At 35.1% G+C, this 22353-nt stretch overlaps 1 protein-coding gene across 1 annotated transcript in view; it reads left to right on the forward strand.

Moving 5' to 3' along the window:
* Positions 1-13986, forward strand: part of CNOT2 (CCR4-NOT transcription complex, subunit 2) — a 184307-nt gene extending 170321 nt beyond the window's left edge. Inside the window, exons 14-16 of the mRNA XM_006859551.1 lie at positions 397-497; positions 1720-1864; positions 12849-13986. Coding sequence (XP_006859613.1) covers positions 397-497; positions 1720-1864; positions 12849-12935 — 333 coding nt within the window. The 3' untranslated portion in view covers positions 12936-13986. The remainder of the gene's footprint in view (positions 1-396; positions 498-1719; positions 1865-12848) is intronic.
* Positions 13987-22353: the final 8367 nt, after the last annotated feature.

Raw genomic sequence — 22353 nt, forward strand, 5'->3', positions numbered from 1 at the left:
AAGATATTTTTGTTTGGAGAAATTTATTTGAGAATATGAGACTATTGAACGTACATTTTATAGTTTGGTAAGCTGTTGTATTTCTATACATTCATTACCTCTTGGGAAGAAAATGCAAAGCAATCATCTTTTAGTCATCTGTGGTAATAAAATAAAAACCATTGCTTTATCATTTGTGGGCTTAACTATTTGTAATTTGTTAGAAATGTACAATTGAAGGATTTATGAACTTTTTGTAGATATAGAGAATTGTAACTATTTATCTGTGTAGTCATGTAATAGTAACCTGTTGCAAAAAACTTTGTTTAGCTTTCCAGTTTTGTTTGTGTGATGGCAATTATATATTAGAATTTTCAAACATGTCATATTTTAGAATAATTTATTTTTCTTTTCTAGCTGGCTGCAATAAAACTTGGTCGATATGGAGAAGATCTTCTATTCTATCTTTATTACATGAATGGAGGAGACGTATTACAACTTTTAGCTGCAGTAGAGCTGTATGTTCAAAATATCTTATTCACTATTCTGTTATAGTTGAGCTTGATTATTATAAAAGTATTTTTTATGATGATGGTTATAATTTTTTTAGTAGAAATATTTCTTCATTGAGAAATTATATATGTTTATATTTATATTTAGTAAAACAAATATAATTTCGATTGAAACCATTTTACCACAGTTTCGTGATCATCATATAATAAACATTTATTTAGTATTATTAGGTAAGGCTATGTGCATATTTGTTGTGTCTTGGAGTCCTGGTGTGGCACTGTGGGTTAATGCACTGAACTGCAAGGTCAGTTTGAATCACAGTGTCATTGGTTCAAGCTCACCAGCTGATCCTTGGAAACCCTACACATGGTCATTATGGTTTGGAACTGACTCAACGGCACTTAACAACAACAACATAAATGATTTTGAACAAGATTATTAAAATTATAAAATTCATTCTGTTGATAATGAATTCGTTTTATTTTCTTAAGACACTTTGGTTTTCCCTGCTTTTTTATTTAAGATAGGAATTGTTTTCAATCCCGTTAAGGTAGTAGGAAACCATTTACAAGGAGATTTGCTGTTCTTTCAGATTTTTTAGGAACATTTACTGTCTAAGAACTGTCCTTTGATTTTACAGTTTACAAGTAGTGCAAACTGTAATTGATTCTAAGATGAATTCTAAATGGTATGCTTAGAGCTTTAAATTTTTAAGATTGGGAGACTAGAATAAAAAATAAAAATTAATACAAATACAGTCATAAAATTATGTTAATTTAAACATTTGTGTCCTATGGACTTTGCATTTAAATGTTTACCAAATAATACAAATAATTAGGGTCTTTGTATTAAACCCTTTTTTTTTTCGATTTCTATTTTATGTTGAGAAGAACAAAAAAGCAGTGAAGTTCCTGGAACATAGTTTATCTTTATTTTGGCCTCCTTAAGTTTTTGTTTCACTGTTCAGAGCTTTAAAGCTCTTACTTTGTTTACATAAAATTTATTCAGCTAAGTAAAGATGTGTGTATTAATTAAACAGTTTTTTGTTTTGTTTTTTGTTGACAAAGTTAATTATTAGACTCTTCCCAATTTCATAGGACTGTATTTAATAAGAGTTAGAATTAAAAAGTAGAATATAATTATTTTCTGAGAAAAGTTTTTCAAAACGAAATGTTTCATGGAAGCCACAGAAAAACTTAACTTGCCTTTTTCTCTTAAAATGTTCAGTTTTAACCGTGATTGGAGATACCACAAAGAAGAACGAGTATGGATTACCAGGGCACCAGGCATGGAGCCAACAATGAAAACCAATACATATGAGAGGGGAACATATTACTTCTTTGACTGTCTTAACTGGAGGAAAGTAGCTAAGGTATATTTTTTTCCTTGTGCAAATGTGTAAATGTATACATCTAGAAAAAGGCTTCCCTTTTATCTTTTCATATATATTAATACCCCCTTCCTGTAGCAGCTACTAAATCCTTTGTCTCCACCTCCTTGGCTTGATTTTAACTCTAAGGAGGACTCCAGAAATAGATTATTTCACCAGTAGTTGTGAAAATGACTTACTAAAGAGATTTTGTAATTTTACACAAACCTTGGAAATACTTGAAATATTTTTGTGTCTGTTAAATTGTAAAATAAAGCTAATGTCTTTCAATCCCAGTCATGTATTCTTATGTTATTATTACTTTAAATTAAGCAAGTATGAAAGTTTCCTAAAAGTAGTATATATGTAGAGGCATTATATATTAATTTCAGAATGAGCCTTGGTGTGGCATTGGACTAATAACCACAAGGGCGGCAGTTCAGGAGCACCAGCCACTCTTGGAAACCCTGTACTGGGTCACTATGTATGAGTCAGAACTGACTCGATTGCACTTACTTACAACAAATTGCCTGAGCATAAGCTATTTAAAGAAAATTATGAGCATGAACCATGACTGTTCTTTTGATTAGTAGGATAAGCACTGAACTGCTAACTGCAAGTCAGCAGTTCAGAACTACCAGCCACTTTCCGAGAACCCTATTCAAGATCACTTTGGGTCGGAACTGAGTCCAATGGCACTCAACAACCACAACACTATTCTAAATATTGGGAAGAAATGGACAGTGGGAAAAATTGGGGTTTGTTTTAACAAGTTTTTGTTATACCATATGGGAACAGCAGGATTTTTTTGTCTTAAGTGCAGAATTTCCATTGGTCCAATGTATGTGTCACGTACGTATTTAGTACTTAGTGTATTTGTTTAGTCTGCCTAGTAGAGATTATGAAGCAGCCTGGTGGTGCAGTAAGTTAAACATTGGTCTGTTAACAGAAAGGTCAAACCTACCAGTGCTCTGCAAGAGAAAGATGAGGCAGTCTGCTTCCATAAAAAGATTTACAGCCTTGAAAACCATATGGAACAGTTCTGATCTGCCCTGTTGAGTTGCTGTGAAACGCAGTTGACTCAAAAGCAGTGAGTTTGGGGTGTTTTGTTGTTGCTGTTTAGTATATAACCCACATCTGATTTCACAGTTCCAGGATTCACTGAATACATTTTACTGGTAATGTTGGGATTTTGTCATTTTTTCGTAAGTATAGTTCATGTGTCTTGATTTTTGCTTCTCTTAATATCAACAGCGAAGTATCATCTAGTATTCATACCTTTGGCATATATACATCAGATGAGAACAAAATACGATTTTGTGTCATGAAACAGTGTTTCTACATGACAGATTGATGTGTACCATGTTTTATCTAGACCACTGTTTGTCTTTAGATTAAGAGGATAAAAATTCAGAAGATGAATTTGCTACTATGTTGTCATTTAATTGTTCTTCCAGTATAGTCAGGTTACAACTGTTGACCTCTGAGTGCCAGTAAAAACTGTGACCCTAAAGGACCATTTGTCTCCAATTTCCAGGGACTATTTTTATGTGATTTGTTTTGGTTATTCCTAAATTTTAATAGAGCCTATTATTATTATATTACATCTAATTTATATTTTTGTTTTTGTAGTTTGCCAGTCTTTTACTTCTATATCACAATGTAAACTTTATGATTTTTAACTGTTTTGATAAACTTCCACCCATCAACATAATGATGAGAAATTATAAAATTGCTTATGATGCCAGTAATTAATTCTTTCATACTGTATATATATTTATTTAGTGTGCAGGTATATAGCTAAATAAATGTGTACATTTAACTGACATATAAATCAACATTACACTATTACTATTTAAGAAAAATATTAATAAGTCTATATATCATTCATATAGTTCATTTAAATAATCATCACCTATACAGTAATGCACTGCATAACATCTGTTTGGACAACATCCAACCACATATACACCTGTGGTTCCAACTCTAGTAAATCCTATTATGCTAAAATTTTCAGGTATATGCAATGATTCATAATAACAAACAGGTACTACTTTGAGACATACATCAAAGCATTATTATTACTGTGTTACTGTGTTGAAGATATCCAGGTATATTTGTGTGTCTTTATAGTGGTTTTTTATACATAAAAGGTACACTTTACATTATATATTAAGACAAACATTTGACTAACTGATGTTAGAGGTATGAACTGTACCTTATTCTGACTTGCATATAAATTTGACTCAAAGACTGATTTAGGAATGGAATTCATTTGTAATCCAGGGACTGACTATATAATTTTGCATTCACACAATGTCCAAATCACATAACAGGCTATTTCACAGACTATATCTTGGACAATCAGCAACTGTACTTATGTTTACTTAACAAGTCTTCCAGGAAATATGAATAGCTAAATGTTTTAAACAAACCAATAGTTAGAACTATAGTTAATTTTTTGTTGTTGTTGCTTCATTTAAGCAGAAGTAAAATATTTCTTGAAAATTAATTCTTTGCACAGTTTTATTAAGTTGTTTTGGAGCCTTTTGGTCTTTTAATTAGCTTTACTAAATTGATAAAACTTAAAACACTTTAAGAAGACAAATATAAAGTGCTTATCAGATACCTGAAGTCTTGGTGTGGCACTATAGACTAATGCGCTGGACTGCAAAATCAGTCTGAACCACAAGGTCACCGGTTCAAGCTCACCAGCTGCTCTTTGGAAACCCTATACAGGGTTGCTATGGGTCGGAACCAACTCGATGCCACTTAACAACAACAAATCAGATATCTATCACAGAAGAGTTATGTCTCAAGATTTGCTTATTAAACTTGAAAACTAAGAAAATGTGAGCCCAAGAAAAAAAGTCAAAAATAAAATACCAAAAAACCAAACCCATTGCCATCAAGTTGATTCAACTCAGCAACACTATAGAGCAAAATACGAGGTGAGCCCAAAATTACCAGCACTCTGTTTATACAAACATGCCCATCCATGGCTGATGACAACATTGAGTGTGCACATGAAACGATGCTGTGGAATAGACAAGCGACATTGGATTATGCAGCAAATCATTTGCAGATCAGCCATGGCTCTGCCTATGAAATAATTCAACACAGACTTCGGTTTTGAAAAGTTTGTGCGAGATGGGTACCAAAACAATTCACAAAAGAGCATAAACAGAAGTGTTTGGACATCTGCAAACAAAATTTGGACCGATACTCTAAGAAAGGTTAAGTTTCTTTAAAAACAGTTGTTAATGGTGATGAGACACATGGATTCATTACTACAAACCTGAGAGTAAACGGCAGAGTACGGAATGGAAACATCCTCAATCAACAAGATAAAGTTCCAAAGGCAACTATCAGCTGGGAAATTAATGCTTACAGTTTTCTGGGATTCTCCAGGGAATCTGTCAGAAACACTATTGGGAATGCTATCAGGAAAAAGTTTCAACAATGAACAGTGCTCATTACAATGCGATGCTCACTGAAGAGCTGAAACCTAATTTTAGGATTAAGCTCAGAGGACTGCTATCCAATGGCAGTGCATGATAATCTTGCATGACAGTGCCTGTCGGCACACCTCTGCTCACACTGTTGACATTCTGCAGAAACTTCATTTTGTGATGTTAATGTATCCTCCCTGTAGTCCTCATTTTGTTCCATCAGACTTTCACCTGTTTGGTTTCCTGAAAGCAGCCCTTAGAGGACAAAGAGTCGCCTCTAGTGAAGAAGTGCAGATAGTGCTGTCTTTGTGGCTCACAGCTCAGCCTAAAACATTTTTTAATAAGGGAATGTGAAAGTTTGTTGACAGATGGACAAAGTGTAGATTGTGTCAAAAAATTTTATCAGTGTCCTCTAAAAGTTGATTAAATTCTGTAACCAGAGTGCGGATAATTTTTGACTCATCCTCATAGACCTGCCCCATAGTGTTTCCAAAGTAGTAATCCTTACATCTTCCACCCATGGAGCACCTGGTGGGCTTAAACCTCTCACCTGTCAGATAGCAACTAAAATACTTTCACCATTGTGCCACCATTGGTCCTTATAAAACACTGTTGTTGTTATGTGCTGTGGAGTCGGTTCTGACTCATAGTGACCCTGCACAGGGTTTCAGAGGTGTAAATCTTTACAGAAGCAGAAAGCCTCATCTTTCTCCCGCAGAACACCTGGTAGTTTCGGACTGCTGACCTTAAGGTTCACAGTCTGATTCATAACCACTACGCTAAAGTTTAAATCTGTCTTACTATGTTTTTTTCTTAAGGTAGTTTAGTGTCATTACTTCTCAGACCAAGTCTATGTGCCATACACTATATTTTACTCGATAATTTTAACCTAAAACATTGAGATAGTAGTTACCTATAGGTCATAATGAGGATGAAATGAGGAACTACACACGGAACCATACATGTACATACACACATGTACGGTGCTTGACAGTGTGCGGGAGTGGTTGTAGTTTGTTGCTCTTGTTATCATCATTGTTATTGCAGCTTTAGAATTCTTCTAAAGAGGAAGGTTTTCACAGTGATTGTTATATTTTGCCAGTCATTCTCAAACTTTAGTTGCATCAGGATTACATACAGGCTTTGTTGATGCTGAGATTGTTGGGCTTTCCCTTCATTGTCTTTGATTTCCTGTGTCTGGAGACTGGAGACTTTGCTTTAGCAACTTTCTAGATGATACCAGTGATGATGTTGGTCTTCCTTTGGGGGCATATGTTGAGAACTACTGGGTTAAATGATGCTCCAGCAGAGAGAAAAAACAATATATTTGGAGGGGAAAAAAATCTACTAGTAAATAAACCAAAATTTTATCCATACTAGTCCAGCTGCTCCATGGAAACCCTCAATGGCACTTAACCACAAGGTTAATAATATTGTTATTTAATAACAACATTGTTGCAGGATAGGCACTGTGCCACAAGATCAGTTTGAACCTCAGGAGAGGCAGTTTCAAGCTCACCAGCCACTCCTTGGAGTCCTTATACAGGGTCACTGTGAGTCAGAACTAACTAGTGACTCTGAACAACATCTGTGTAATTTTAGTTTAAATTTAATTAGCCATATCCAACTTAAATGAGGACTCCTGGTGTGGCACTGCAGGATCAACACTGGACTGTGAACCACAAGGTTGGCAGTTCAAAGCAACCAGCTACTCAGAAACCCTATGTAGGGTTGCTATGAGTCAGAACCAACTCAACAGCACTTAACAACCACACTTAGGAAGAAATCAGTTTTTCTAAACGTAAGTTCTTTCATAAAGTTGTTGTGAAGGGCTGTTGAGTCAGTTCTGACTCACAGTGACGTTGTATAGGGTTTCCAAGAAGCGGCTAGTGAGTTTGAACTGCCAAATTGCCAAGCCAACCTTTTAGTCCAGTGCTTATAGGAGCACACCAGGATTCCATAAAGTTAAATATTCAGAAATAACTGAATAGTAATACAGAACACTTTAATTTCCCTATAGAAGTAATTCCCCATTCAGGTGAATGTCATTTAAAGGAAGCTATTGCCATCTATTTTTTTCACCTAATTTTATCTGATCTGCCCCCATACAGCTGAAGTTTTGTCTTGACCTTTACCTTTAAATTTTTTAGCTGTTTACTTAGGAAACATGACAAGTAATAATGTCAAGAAGCTTTTCCTTAAGAAGAGTCCTGGTATAGCGCTAGAGAATAAGCACTAGATTGGTAACTGAAGATTAGCAGTTCAAACCTACCTGCCACTCCTTGGAAACCCTTTACAGGGTTGCTAGGAGTCGGAGCTGATTCAGTGGCACTTAACAGCAACAGCAGTCCTTAAGAAATGACCCTTTGTTAGCTAGCTGTACTGACACCCGCTTAGCCACCCAAAAAAGTGAAGGAAAAAAATAAAATAAACCAAACCAACTGCTTTGGAATCAGTTCCAACCCAAAGCATCCTGTTTGTTGTTTTTAAAGCTGTTGAGTGGATTCTGAATCATAGCAACCCTGTATTGGGTTTCTGAGGTGCAGCTGGTGGTTTTGAACTGTCAACCCAGTGCTTATCCTACAGCGCCACACCAGAACTCGTTGCTGTTGTTGTGAAATGCCATCAAGTCAGTTCCAACTCATAGTGACCCAGTATAGAGTTTTCAAGGAGTGGATGGTGGATTTGAGCTGCCAACCTTGTGGTTCTCAGACCAGTGCTTATCTTGCAGCCACGTACCAGGACCACTGGGACTCTAAAAGGACAAATTATAAAACCGTCTCAGAGTTTACAAGACTGTGTGATCTTTAAGGAAGCCAGACTACTACATCTTTCTTGTGGGTGTAAACCACAATACGTAGCCTAGCACTTTAACCACTGTGCCATGGTGACTCCGTCTTGTGACTCTGTACAACAAAATCAAGAGCAAGCTGAGTTTTTGGTGTGGTACCATAGGATAAGCACGCGACCTCAAGGTCTGTTTGAACTTGCAAGATCGGTGGTTCAAACTCACCAGCTGCTCCTTGGAAATCCGAAACAGATAAGAATTGGAACCAACTTGAGGGCATCAGGTGTTGATAACAAGCCGTATTGGCGCAGTAGGTTAAGTGCTGGTCTGCTTACCTCAGGGTGGGTTCAAACCCACCATCTACTCTGTGACAGAAGGATGAGGCTTTCTGCATTTTTAAAAAGATTTACAGTCTTGGAAGTCCTAAAGAGTAGTTCAACTTTGTTGTATAGGGTCAGTATGAATCAGAATGGACTAGATGACAGTGGGGATTTTTGTTGTTGCTGTTGTTTGTTCGTGTTTTATTGGATACCAGTAAGAAGCTCACTTCTTTTTATATATAAAACATAAACTCAATAACTTAAATAACATTTACATTATCTTCACAGAATAAATTTTTCACAATGACTTGTATTTTTGAAGAATATTCAATGATTCCCCAAAAACTGGATAAGAAATTTAGTTGTATTCATAATGTATTTATTGACAGACCTTGTGAGTCTAACACTGAATAGGATTTTTAATGTTTAGTAGTTTTTCAATCATGTCATAAATAGCCTAATAAATAAAATTGTGGGGGTTTTTTGGTTTGGTTTTGTTTACTTCTCCCCATTCATTTCACTGGTAAGGAGTCCTGTTGCCATAGGTTATGTATTGGACTGGTAACCTCAAAGTCAGCAGTTTGAATCCCTCAGCTCTTCAGTGGGAGAAAGATGAGGCTTTCTGCTCCCATAAAGATTTACAGTCTCGGAAACCCTCTACAGGGTCACTATGAGTCGGACGGAACTGGCTTGGCAGCACACAACCACCACCACCAGTTTCACTGGTATGCATTAGCACTCTTTAGACAAGAATTGGCATCCTGGTGTGGTGTACAGTATCAGTATTGGACTGCTAACCACAAGGTTGAAAGTTCACACCTACCCGTAAAGATTTACAGTTTAGAAACTCTATACTGGGGCGCCATGAGTAGAACCAACTCGACGGCACTTACCATACTTTAAGTACCTACTTTGAAAAATTGGGGTCCTGGTATGGCACTTTGTAGGATAAGCACTGGACTGCTAACCTTCAAGTCAGTGGTTCAGATCTACCTTGAAAATCCTTTACATAGTTGATATGCGTCAGAACCAGCTCAATGGCACTGATAAACAAATTTGCAAAATTTATTTTAATGGCTCTGATATGTTATTATTAACTTTTATTCATCATAATAAATCCTTATTAATTTGACATATTTGGGGATTTGAAAACATCTGTACAGTGTGTTTCTCTTTAATTACTTCAGTGGTGACATTAATGCTTGCAAAATAATTATATGATCATCTGATACCTGTGCATTATTTTAATTTTGTCTTTAGTAATCTGTTGAGAAGATATTCTAATTTTATTAATAGAAAAACCAGGGAATTAAAAACTCATTTAATGAAAAATGTCAAGTACTGTTTTTTTTCCTTTTTAATTATCACACTGTAGTCTAAGAATCCTACTTTTCTTTTCATCAAAACAAATATACATGTAGACCTTCCAATACATAATTATTGAAGATTATCTCACAGATTCAGTATTGTGTTGCTAAAACAAATGAAGAAGCTGTGTTTATCAAATCAGCTAATTACACACAAACTAGTAGCCTGGCAAGGGAGCTCTGGTGGCACAGCCATGAAGCACTCGGCTGCTAACCAAATGGCCACACTGTGCAGGAAATAACCTGATATTCATCTTCTGTAAAGATTATTGTTGCATGCCAACTAGTCAGTTTGTACTCATAGTGACCCCATGTGGTACAGTACAACTGCCCCATAGTGTTTATCCTTTTTACAGGAGCAGATGGCTAGATCTTTCTTCCCACAGAGCAGCTGGTGGATTTGAACCTCTTAACCTTTCAGTTAGCAGTTGAGTGCTTAGCCATTGTACCATAAAGACTACCACTTAGGGGCAGTTCTTTGGCACTTAACAACGACTTAACGCTAGCACAATCAGGAGGTAATGGTAAAGAAAATATACAAATATCTTGGAATAAGTGTTATGTGTGCATTCATTTAACATTGACAAATAATAAAGATGCAATCTGTAATCAAAGGAAACAGAGAATGAAAATAAAGAGAAGATAAGATTTGACCTAGATAATTTCAGAATCACTTTAATTATTCTTTTTGAATGATTATATTAAAATATGTTCCATAGGCTTTAATTGATCTTTTTAATATGTTTAAAAGTATATACAATGATTGTTGTTGTTTTTTAAGTGCCATTGAGCCGATTCTGACCCATACCAATCCTTTACAAGGAGCAACTGGTGAACTTGAACTACCGACCTTGCAGTTCAAATGACTTTGCTGTCTGGAACATTAGCTTATATCGCCACACCAGGACGCCATACATTGATTAATCTAGTTTAAGTTCTAATACATTTAGAATTTTTATTTATGTAAATTAAAGTGTTTATAATGTTTCAGTTACAAATTAACTTTTTATAGCAATGTTTATGGCTTTCTAAGATATCAAATTTAATTTTAAAAAGAATAACAAAAGTATTTTTTCTTAACTAGTTTAGATATTCAGCTTCAGCTAAGCAGTGTTGCTGTTGTTTAGTGCTGTCGAGTCAGTTCTCACTCATAGCAACCATATATAAGGTATCCTAGGAGCAGCTGGTGAATTTGAACTGCCAACCTTAAGGTTAAAACCAACATTGCAGTTAAATGCTTATCCTGCAGTGCCACACAAGGACTCCTAGACAAGCAATAAAGTTCTTTTAATTTCTGGATAAGAATGGGGAGAGGGGAGGTGATAGCTATACAATGCATAGAGAGGATGTAACAGTTGTGGTCATTCTGGTTTTGAATAGATTTTATCAATAAGCAAGTAACATTCCTCTCTTAATCAAAGAGGAGTCCTGGTGTAGAGCTGTGGGTTAATGCACTGGACTGAAAACTCGGTTTGAACAGGAAGGCTGGCTCGTTTGTAATCGACCTGATGGCACATAACAACAAAACAACTTTATCAAGAAAAGCAACGTTTTTAGGGTAAAGTCACAGTGGTCCACGATGTAAACGTTTATCAGGGAAGTGAGTTTTTCCAGCATTATTTCTGGACAGGTATACAATTACACTAGAGAAGATACCGGTTTTGGCATAACATGGGTCAGAATCCTATCTTAGATCTGCCCCCTGACTGTGTAACTTGAACTCAAGTTTCTTGTGAGCTTAATTCTCCTCAGGAACAAAAGAAGGTTAATAGTATGTGCTTTATTAACGTTATCGTGAAGATCAAAACAAAAGTACTTGTGTCTCTAATTTTAGCACATAGTAGGCTTTCAATAAATTATACCTGTATTTTTGTAGTTGTTAATATAATATCCTTGAAGTTTACAGATTTGCTTCTGTATCTAAAAGTCAATTATTATGCCCTGGAGTGCTAGTGTGGTGCTGTAGTGGACCACAAGGTGGGTTTGAACCTCAAGGTGGTAGTTCAAATGCACCAGCCACTCCTTAGAAACCCTATACATAGTTACTATGAGTCAGAGTCGACTCAAGGGTACTTAACAATAACAACAACATTTCTATCATTGTTAATGTAATATCCTTAAATTTTAAATATTTGCTTCTGTATCTAAAAGTTAATTTTTATGACCTAGGTTTTTGTTTTAATTTAATAATAATTTAGTAATAAAAGATCCACTATGTAATAATGAATTGGAAACTAGACAGGTCGGGTAAAATATATTAACCCATGGTGCTAGACTTACTCAGTGGCTTCATATATAATGCTGAATGTCCAAGAGTTGATTCCAACTCATAATGATCCCATAGGGTTTCTTAGACAGTAGAAATCTTAATGTGAGCAGATCCCCAGATCCTTTTACTTGAAGAGCAGTGGCGGGTTTGGGCTGCATACTGAGTGCTTAATCAGGAATCCATAATATTAAGTTTCATAGTTCTTTACATGGGATTGAACAGAGATAGTTTGTGCTAATTATATTCAGGTTGCTAATGTAATTTTAGATTCTCTTGCTTTGGGAGTTAAAAAGATATGCTTGTTTAATGGACAGTTATAGTTTACTTTTCAATTCTTGATCTCTGAGGAAGTATTCATTTGTATTACCATTCTGAGAATTTTAAATTCTTGAAATATATGAGTATTTTGGTGATTTGATTAAAAGAAATTATGCAGTGAGTTTTCAAATGTGCCTCGATCAAAATCATTGTTTATTTCATTGGAGGTAGCTTCACTTTTAAATGTCTTACAATTTTTTGGTTTTTTAATCAGAAATATACTTAATGTCCTCCCTCCCTTCAAACCTGTTTTTAAGCAAAGAAATACTAGGATGTATATATTGAATTTCAGTGTCTTAAGATAGTTGGTCATAGGTAGTCTCACTTTTAAACAGAAAGTTTATAGCACATTATATTTCTTCAAGCTACATTTTATAGGGAAAAATAATTGATGCAAGTCTGTGTCTGTGTTTATTTGTTCAAATGAAGCAATTGTCATGAAATCACCTAAATTGTTTCATTTATTTTTGTAGGAATTCCATCTGGAATATGACAAATTAGAAGAACGGCCTCACCTGCCATCCACCTTCAACTACAACCCTGCTCAGCAAGCCTTCTAAAAAGACTTCCCTTTTCTTGGGGTATGGCTGTCTCAGCACAATACTCAACATAACTGCAGAACTGATGTGGCTCAGGCACCCTGGTTTTAATTCCTTGAGGATCTGGCAATTGGCTTATGCAAAGGGTCACCATTTGAGGTCCTGCCTTACTAATTATGTGCTGCCCAACATCTAAATTTGTCATTTGTTTTTCTCTAGTTCGAGCAGGGTCTTAATTTTTTCATTTATTTTCTTTTTTGCCAGCAGACAGACTTGGTCTGTAAAGACACACAAGTACACTGACAGAAGTTTACCAGTTAGTTTCTCAAATGTAAAAAAGAAAACCCACAAAAGACTCAACAAAATTAGACCACAAAATTTTCATTGTTCATTGTAGCACTATTGGTAATAAAATAACAAATGTTTGTGCATTTTTATGTGAAGATCCTTCTCGTATTTCATTTGGAAAGATGAGCAAGGTCTGCTTCCTTCATTTTACTTCCCCTTCTGTTTTTGAAAGGCAGTTTCGCCAAGTGTAATGCAGAATATCTGACTGTGTAGAAGATATTGCCACAATCTCTGGATGGTTTCCAGGGTTGTGTTATTACTGAGCTTCATCTTTCCAGAATGAGCAAAACACTGTCCAGTCTTTGTTACGATTTTGTAATAAATGTGTACATTTTTTTTAAATTTTTGGACATCACATGAATAAAGGTATGTATGTACGAATGTGTATATATTATATATATGACATCTATTTTGGAAAATGTTTGCCCTGCTGTACCTCATTTTTAGGAGGTGTGCATGGATGCAATATATGAAAAATGGGACATTCTGGAACTGCTGGTCAGGGGACTTTGTCGCCCTGTGTACTAAAGGGCCAGATTTTCAGCAGCCAAGGACATCCATACCCAAGTGAATGTGATGGGACTTAAAGAAGTGAACTGAGACAATTCACTTTGGCTGTTTGAACAGCAGCGTTTCATAGGAAGATAAAAAAAAGATCAATCTTGTATTTTCTGACCACATAAAGGCTTCTTCTCTTTGTAATAAAGTAGAAAAGCTCTCCTCATTGCAGTGTTGACTTTGATTTGAAATTGTGGCATCATTTCTTCAACATGAAAAATAGAGGGGGGGAAAAGTTATACAAATATCAAACTGAATGGTGACTGAACAACCTCAAGTGAAGTTTTGTTTTTTGTTTTTTTAAAACCTTGCCAAATAATGTAATGAAACCATATACCATTTCATTTGTAGTTTAAAAATATAGACATTCTTAGTATTAGCCAAGTTCAAAACACAGAAAAACTATTTTTTAAATGATTATGGCAGCACTAGAAATAAAATGCCACACTTCTTGGGACCCAATCAAAATTCTTGATGTGAAATTTCCTGATAGACCTTTGGGATTTATCTTAAAGAGGTTATGTGCAAAGGAAGGTAAGCCAAAAAAAAAAAAAAGGGAGAGGGGTAGAATTTACCTTCAGTATGCTGGCCTGCATATTTGTGAGTTACGAATTCTTTTCAATCTAAAGACAATGTATTTTTAAATACCTAAAGGCTGAAGTTACCAAAGCAGAACTAGAGATAACAAAAGGGGCCGGGGGAACAGTGAGTTATGATTATTTAAATTTTCACCTTAACCTATATTTCTATAGAGTGAAAGTGTGTTGACATTTACCAAATCATGTTTGAAAGTGAAACGTTTATGATATTTATGTGTTTATGTATCAGGAATATAAAATGACTTTAAATTTAACTTTTTCTATGTATTTTAAGATATGAAAAACTGATATAAAAATATCAAGATTTTTTTATCTTTCAGAATTAAACCAAAGCATCTCCTCAGTAGAAAAGATGGCACTTATGTAATTATAGTTTTAGCTGTTGTATAAAAAATTCTTCACAGAACACTTCACCATATTTGACATAGGCCAGAGTAAAATACTAGAAATTGATTTCTTTTAAAAAATTACATTTTTTCATGATATTTCACTTTGTAAAACATATTATTTCCTACAAAAGCATGAAAAAGGTGATGAGTAAAAAGTGGAAAAGGGACCTTTATTCTTATGAGTACAAACATAACCAAGAATCTAGATTCAAGTCTCAGCTGAAACAGATCATGATTGGTACTGCTGGATGATTTAGAACAAACAGGACATCCCTTATCAAGGATTTTGTTGTCTTGGCTCTTCTTTTATTCTTTTTTAACTGTCATATAAGTTGTAAGTACACTATTTTCCAGTTTAATATGCACAGTGTTATATTTCTTGGTTTTATGATTTGTGGTTAAATATGTACAGAAGTTGGCGTAAACTACTTATAGTTCACATTTTATTTCTTAGGTTTCTGTCAATTTCCCCCTATATAATTAGTGACATGGATGTTTACACTATGTTAAATTTTAAGATAAACCATAATTGGCTTTCTGGAAACAAAAGCTATTTAGTTGCAGAAGGATGTCCTTTAAGCTACGTAATTGCAAGTATTTATGCTTCTTGTGGTGGTACTATCATTTCTATAATAAAACTCCATTTTCAGGGATTTTTTCATTGCACAAATAGTTTTCCTTAGACATAAAAAAATCTAAGAACTAAAGGCTTATTTGAATTCTTACTATATATAAAAAGCCAACCACTGAAATGGTCTTTACCTTTTAGCCAACTGAAATTGGGACACCGTAGGTGCTTGATGAATACTTGTTGATTGAATGGTATAAGTGAATAATTCAATTTGAAAATAAAATGTACATATTAAAGCATTGGGCTTTGAAATAATTACTATCTTTGCTGTAATTTCATTTCCATAAGAATTATTTTTGTTTTCAGTTAAGTTTCAGAATTTCAAATTTTCCCCTTTCTGGTTTCTAACCGATCCCTCATCTGAGCACCCTCCTCTTTTCATTTGCAAACATAGATTTGCCTATTCTGTTATATCCATTGCTCAAAACATATATGGCAACTGAGAAGGTTGTAAGGAGGACTCTCTTTATTTAACTTAGGTGTGCTTAGTAATTTCAATTTGCAAAAGTTGCTAAAACCTAAACGTGTGTGTGTAAATAGAATGTCAGAATTGAATGTTCCCTTACCCTGGTTTTTCTATGTCATTAATAAAGATGACCTAGAAATACCCATTAACTAGGTTCCATTAAGACAGTCTGCAGAATAAGATATTTGTATCTCAGTGTCTTTACTCTTTAAGGGCTGGTTTCTGATGAGATGTCACAAGGCAAGACTCTTTTTTTTCCACTCACATTATCAATTAATTAGATCATACTATGCATATATGGTGACTTGTAAATTGGACTGCTAACCATAAAGTTAGCAGGTCAAATCTACCAGCCAGTCCACTTCACAGGAGAAAGACTTTCTGCTCCTGTAAAGATTTCCAGCCTCGGAAACCCTATACAGTGTCGCTATGAGTTAGAACCAAACCTCTACACACCATCACCATACCACCACACATGGTAAATTGGGAGATAGACCAAATTAAAAATTGAAAGTAAAAATTGGGATCTAAATTGGGCCCAGTACAATATGTTAAGTTTTAATTGTATCACACAGGATAAACTAAATCAAGATTATTATCTGTTTTTTCTCTGATTGCTAAAACTCTTAAGAGGATCATGGATGACAGAATATATCCTGGCTAAAGAGTGGTTCATATGTAGTTCAGTGTGAATTGTGATTTTACCACCAAAAGTACTAATGTAATCTTAGCTAAGTAAAGTGCTCAGAACAAGTTAAGAAACCTGCTGTACTTGAAATGCTCACACCAAGCATGTCAAAGATCAGGTCCTGTTTGAGACCTGTATGCCTATTTAAAGGCTGGGAATGGGCTCCATTATGAGATGAAACACTGGGCAGTGTTTAATTTGTGTATATGAGTCAGTACCAACTCCACAGACTGGGAAAGTAGAAGTGCTATGTTTTGCATAGCATTGTGAGTTAGATTTTAGTATGCCCTTTTTACCAAATGTAAATTAAAGATGTGTGAGACAAAAAGGAAATATTAATGGCACTAGACAATAAACTTGGAGAACATGGTGCCATCAAATGAATGTAGGAGCTGTCAGTGAAAGGCAAAGAAAGGTTATTTGTGTGACTGAAGTAAACTAGAACCAGTAAGAAAGATTTCAGTGAAATATAAAAAATTAACTGATGTAGTTTCTGAAATGCATTACTCTAAGGTTTGTTAAAGTCAACCTCATAGAAGATAATCAAGGACAGACTGGACAGTGTTCTGTGTATGGTAAGGAATTGAACTAGATGATATGTGTGTTCCTATCATTTACTGAAAAACTGGTAGCGGGAATGTGATAATTATTGTATTTCAGTAAATCTTAATTGTGAAGCACTGTCATTTCATGCACCAGTAAGGTACAGTGCTGTATGGAACCCTGATATGTGTTGGGCTGCTAACAGCAGGGTCAGCAATTCTGAGTCCACCCAGGCGTTCCACAGGAGAAAGAGGAGGCTCTCTGCTTCTGTGAAGATTGACAACCTTGGGAACCCTATTTACGGTCATGTTAGCTGGAACCGACTCCACGACAGTTATCAACAAGGAAGAAAAAGTAGATCAATTAAACTACGACAAATCATTCATTATAAAATGCATCCAGACTTCAATGATATGTAGAAAAATGCTTAATTTAGTACTGAAGAGATGTTGCACTTAGAAAAGAGAACTAAAAGTTCACTAAAAAATACAGAAAGTTTAAAGTTAAGGGGTGACATGACAGCTGTCTTCAAATATTGGAAGGACTTAATTTAGAAAGAGGTTAAGTCTCAAACCAGCAGGTGGAAAGTAAGTTACCAGATTCTATATTAAGATACTATCCCAAAGCTGCTTCAGAAAATAAGGATCTTATAAATAAAAAATTCTCTAGCAAACATTGGATGAATGTCAGAATAATTGACAGGATTGTCTTTAGTGAAAAGTTGGGTTTTGGTGGCTTTTTGGCTTCTTCTCATCTCTTTAAAATATTGATATCCTTTCTTGTTCTGAAATTGGAGGATGGCATATATCAAGAGCTGTTTATTGTTAGTTCTGACTCATGGCAATCCTATATAGGATTTCCGAGGAGTGTTCAAACTGACTTTGTGGTCCAATGCTTATCCTACAGCACCACACCAGGACCCAGCATCAAAAACTAAGAAGAATCTGTTTCAATTTCCTGAACTAATCCAAGATGTGCTATCTGTGAGTCTTAGATAAGGTTTGTTTAAAATTGGTACTATATCTTTTGAAAGAAATTTAACCAGGAAGACTGAATATGGGAACTTTACTCAGCTGTCTGCTTTCTTATGTTCAGACAGGAACATGAAATGTTACAGCATGTGTATGTTCAAATTTATTCATTTGTCTTAATTTTACAAAGGAAGGATGTTTTTGATGTTTTGAGGTAAACGTTCAGCCTGAAATTATACACTGCATCAATGTGCCATCTCCTATTTTGTACTACAATAGTGATCATATAAATTAGATTATGCAATATTCCTACTTCTTAAAAAGAAATTTGATCTCTAAGTTTGATGTTTAAATGGTTTGATTTGAATTGAGATAGCTGCAGAGACTTTCCAGAGTCAGAGTTAGCCTCTAGGTGGTTAATTTTCAAGCTTAATGTGTCTTAAGAGTCATCTGGAGAGCATGCTTAAAATGTTTTAAATTTTAGGCCTCATCTACTGACATTCTGATTTTCAAATGTCTAGGAGTCCTAGTATGATGCTATAGGATAAGCACTGGACTGCTAGCCTCAAAGTTTGCATTTCAAACCCACTAGCCTCTCCTTTGAAATCCTATATATGGTCCCTATGAGTTGGAAACAACTTGATGGTACTTAACAACAACAAGAAGGTACCATAATGCTACGTTACCATCCACACATCATCATAGAAAATACTCAGTCTTTTTAAAAATGAATAATTTCCATTGTTTTCTGTCATTTAAATGACTTCTTGAAAATACTATGAAATTCTCATGGCAATCATGTTTTTGTCCTAATTCCCTATTTCTGTTGAAAACACAAAATATTCCATAAATAGCTCAATAGTTTATAATCACCATTTTATGTTAAAATGCTTTAGCTAATAAACAAAACAGTCTTGTATGCCATAAAATTAAGTTTTCATTTTCCATAACTTTTAGTTTTTAGTTCCAAGGCTTGATAAATATCTACCACAGCACAAATATGTTTTGAAATATTGTCAGATTAGGTAAAATAAGCTTGCTTCACTTATGACATAAGATATCCTTTAAACCGCCATAATTGAGGATACTGGCTGAAGGAAACAAGAGTTTTTCACTATAAATCAGAGCCAGTATAATGTGAATAAATGTTTCCTGAAAAAATGTTTTGGTAATCTCTGGTGTTGGCTTAAATGACATTTTGTCCATATAATTTTTAAATTTACATGTCATTTTTCTTTCTTGTATGTATATAATACATACAAGATAATTTTGGTAATAATACAAAGTTCTTTCAATATTTTGGAAGTAGTACATCACATTGCAAAGTTAGTGTTACGTCCAGATGAGCCCTGAGACGTTGCAGATGTTATAAGCTTGACTACTAAACTAGGCCAACATGTGTGTGAGTCCATCAAGCAGACAGACCTGGCAATCTGCTTCTGAAGGTTCACAGTGCTCAAAACCCTCTGTAGTAGTTCTGCCCTGCAACACGGGAGCTCACCATGAGTCCAAATCGAATAGACAATCATGCCCACAAAGAGCCAAGTTGGCTTGGATACATAATTTGGCATGTTAGTATCAGGCCTATAGATACTTACAACGAAAAACTTTTAAACATTGACCATGCTTCAAAACTATACTGATCAATGAGGAAACATTACACACAGGAATAATATAAATAGTATCATGTATAAAAATAAGGATTTAGGGCAGCCAGAATGTTTTCAAGCTACCTTTAAATCTCTAGCATACTGAACATTTATTTTAAGATGTAGTTTTAATTACCATGTATAACAGTTGCACAAAAAGTGGGCTTTCTTAGGAGAAAATTTGAGCTGTTAAATATTTCCTCTTGAGAACATCAAGCAACATGCTTATTATTTTAAATATTTAAACAGTTAATAGTTAATATTCAAGTATTTCCTTAAGCTACCTAATTAAAAATGAGTCCTGATAGTGTAGGAGATTATGAGCTGAGTTGCTAACTGCAAGGTCAGCAGTTTGAACCTACCAGTTGTTTCTCAGGAATAAAATGAGACATTTTGCTCCCTTGAAGATTTACAACCTCAGAAACCCTATACAGAACCAACTCAGTGGCACACCATCACCACCTAATTATAGCCAGCTATGTTCATGTATTCTATGAAACTAAACCTCAAATTTTTAAGTGCAAGTCATAATATTACTCAAAGTTTTTCAAGATTTCCCACGTTTACCCAAAATTTATATTTTTCAGTGTGCTCTAAATGATGTGATACAAATCTAGAATTTCAGTATAAAATTATGTGTTGACTTGGTTATTTATTTTGCATCTATATTCTTTATAATGATGAACCCAAATCATTTTCCCAGCTCCTCTAAGAAAATTTATCATCCTAGAAATGTTTGTAGCTTGGATGGCATGGAAAACATGTAGACTTTTAAAAAAAAGACTAATGTTGGAGGGTTATCCTTCATAGTTATAACTCTAAGGTATTTTTTCCAACTTTGAATTACTTTTCTTAGCATTTTGGAATAACGGTAAGATCTTAGTTTTCCAAGCCATATCAAGAGAATACTGCAGAAACTGAAACATTAGCATAAAAGGTTTAGAACAGACATGATGGCTCTCTCTTCCGAAGTGGAATTATTTGTCCCAGGCAGATTATCCTACATAACATCAGAGAGTAAATAAGGACCATTACATGGTGTGGCAGATTTCTGTATACAATAAAGAAATACCACTTCACAATGTTTAAAAAGGCCCCAAAACAAAACGGGTAGCATTAGAAGCTCATGGGCTTTACATCACAAGTATCCAAGCAAAACGTAATTCCCTGCAATTTAGAGGATGACAGACTTTCATCCTACCCTGATATTGTAAAAGTGCTGTTGAGTCTATTCCAATCCATAGCTACCATTTATAGGGTTTCCAAGAAGCAGCTGGTGGATTTGAACTGCCAACCTTGCAGTTAACAGTCCAGTGCTTATCCCACAGAGCTACACCAGGATTCCTGCGGTTAGTGCTATTGAGTCAATCTATATGACAAAACTGCCCCACTGTTTTTCTAGTCTGTCATCTTTTCACAGGAGAGTCTACAGGAGTAGAATGCCGGATCGTGACTCCCATAGAGCTGAGCACTTAAGTATTGCACCACCAGGGCTCCTGATTCTACCCTGGTTGTTGGTGGTGATGTGCCACAGAGTCTTTTGACTCAGCAATTCTATATAGGATTTCTTAGATTGAATATGGGAACAGAACGCTTCATCTTTCTCCCACGGAGCAACTGGTAGATCTGAACTGCTGGCTTTGCAAATAGCAGCCTAACTCATAACCCACTATATCAGAGCTCCTTTCATTCTAACCTAGAGTTATTTTATTTAATGACTTGATTTATTAACATATTATCTCCCGCAAATTGCTTCTCTAAAACCCAAATCCAATCCTTAATCTCTTCCACATAAAACAAACATGGTGGGTCACAAATCGGGCTGCTGACTACAAAGTTACTATGATTTGGAACTGACTCCATGGCACAACACCACCATCAATTTTATTTATTACTATGTTGTCAAGTGGAGTTGGTTATGACTCATAACGACCCTGTATAGCATCTCCAAAGAGCAGTTGGTGGCTATGAACTGTGGACCTAGTGGTTAGCATTCCAGTGCTTAAATTCTACAGCACCACACCACGAGTGCATATTTGGTCCTCTGTTTACTCTGAAACCCATCTGTGCTGTGAATAGCTTTTTCAGATGTATATTTACTGTTAATACTGGAACCAAAATCTCTTGGCCCTTTGCTTTCAAATCCCAAAGCTGAATTTACTTTTACTAAATGTATGTGTGTGTATCATAGCAATTTACTCCTAATTAACATGGAAGACTAACAGCTGATGAGAATTTAGGAACTCTAGCCAACACACAGTTAATATACCAGAAATAATTGGTCGATATTCAGCCATTTCAAGGGGTAGCATATGATCAAGAACAGATGGTATTAAAGGAAAAAGTCTAATCTGCACTAAAGGCATTAGTAAAAAAAAAAAAAAAAAACAAGGCTCATGGAATTGATGGAATACCAGATGAGATGTTTTAACAAACGGATGCAATGCTGAAAGTGTTCACTTATCATTGCCAAGAAATTTGGAAGACAGCTACCTGGCCAACCAACTGGAAGAGATCCATATTTGTGCTTATTCCAAAGAAAGGTGATCCAACAGAATGAAAATCAACAGTGTCATTAATATCTCTCCATGTAAAAT

The sequence above is a fragment of the Chrysochloris asiatica genome, unplaced genomic scaffold (genome assembly GCF_000296735.1).
Source record: "Chrysochloris asiatica unplaced genomic scaffold, ChrAsi1.0 scaffold00033, whole genome shotgun sequence".
Classification (NCBI taxonomy): Eukaryota; Metazoa; Chordata; class Mammalia; order Afrosoricida; family Chrysochloridae; genus Chrysochloris; species Chrysochloris asiatica.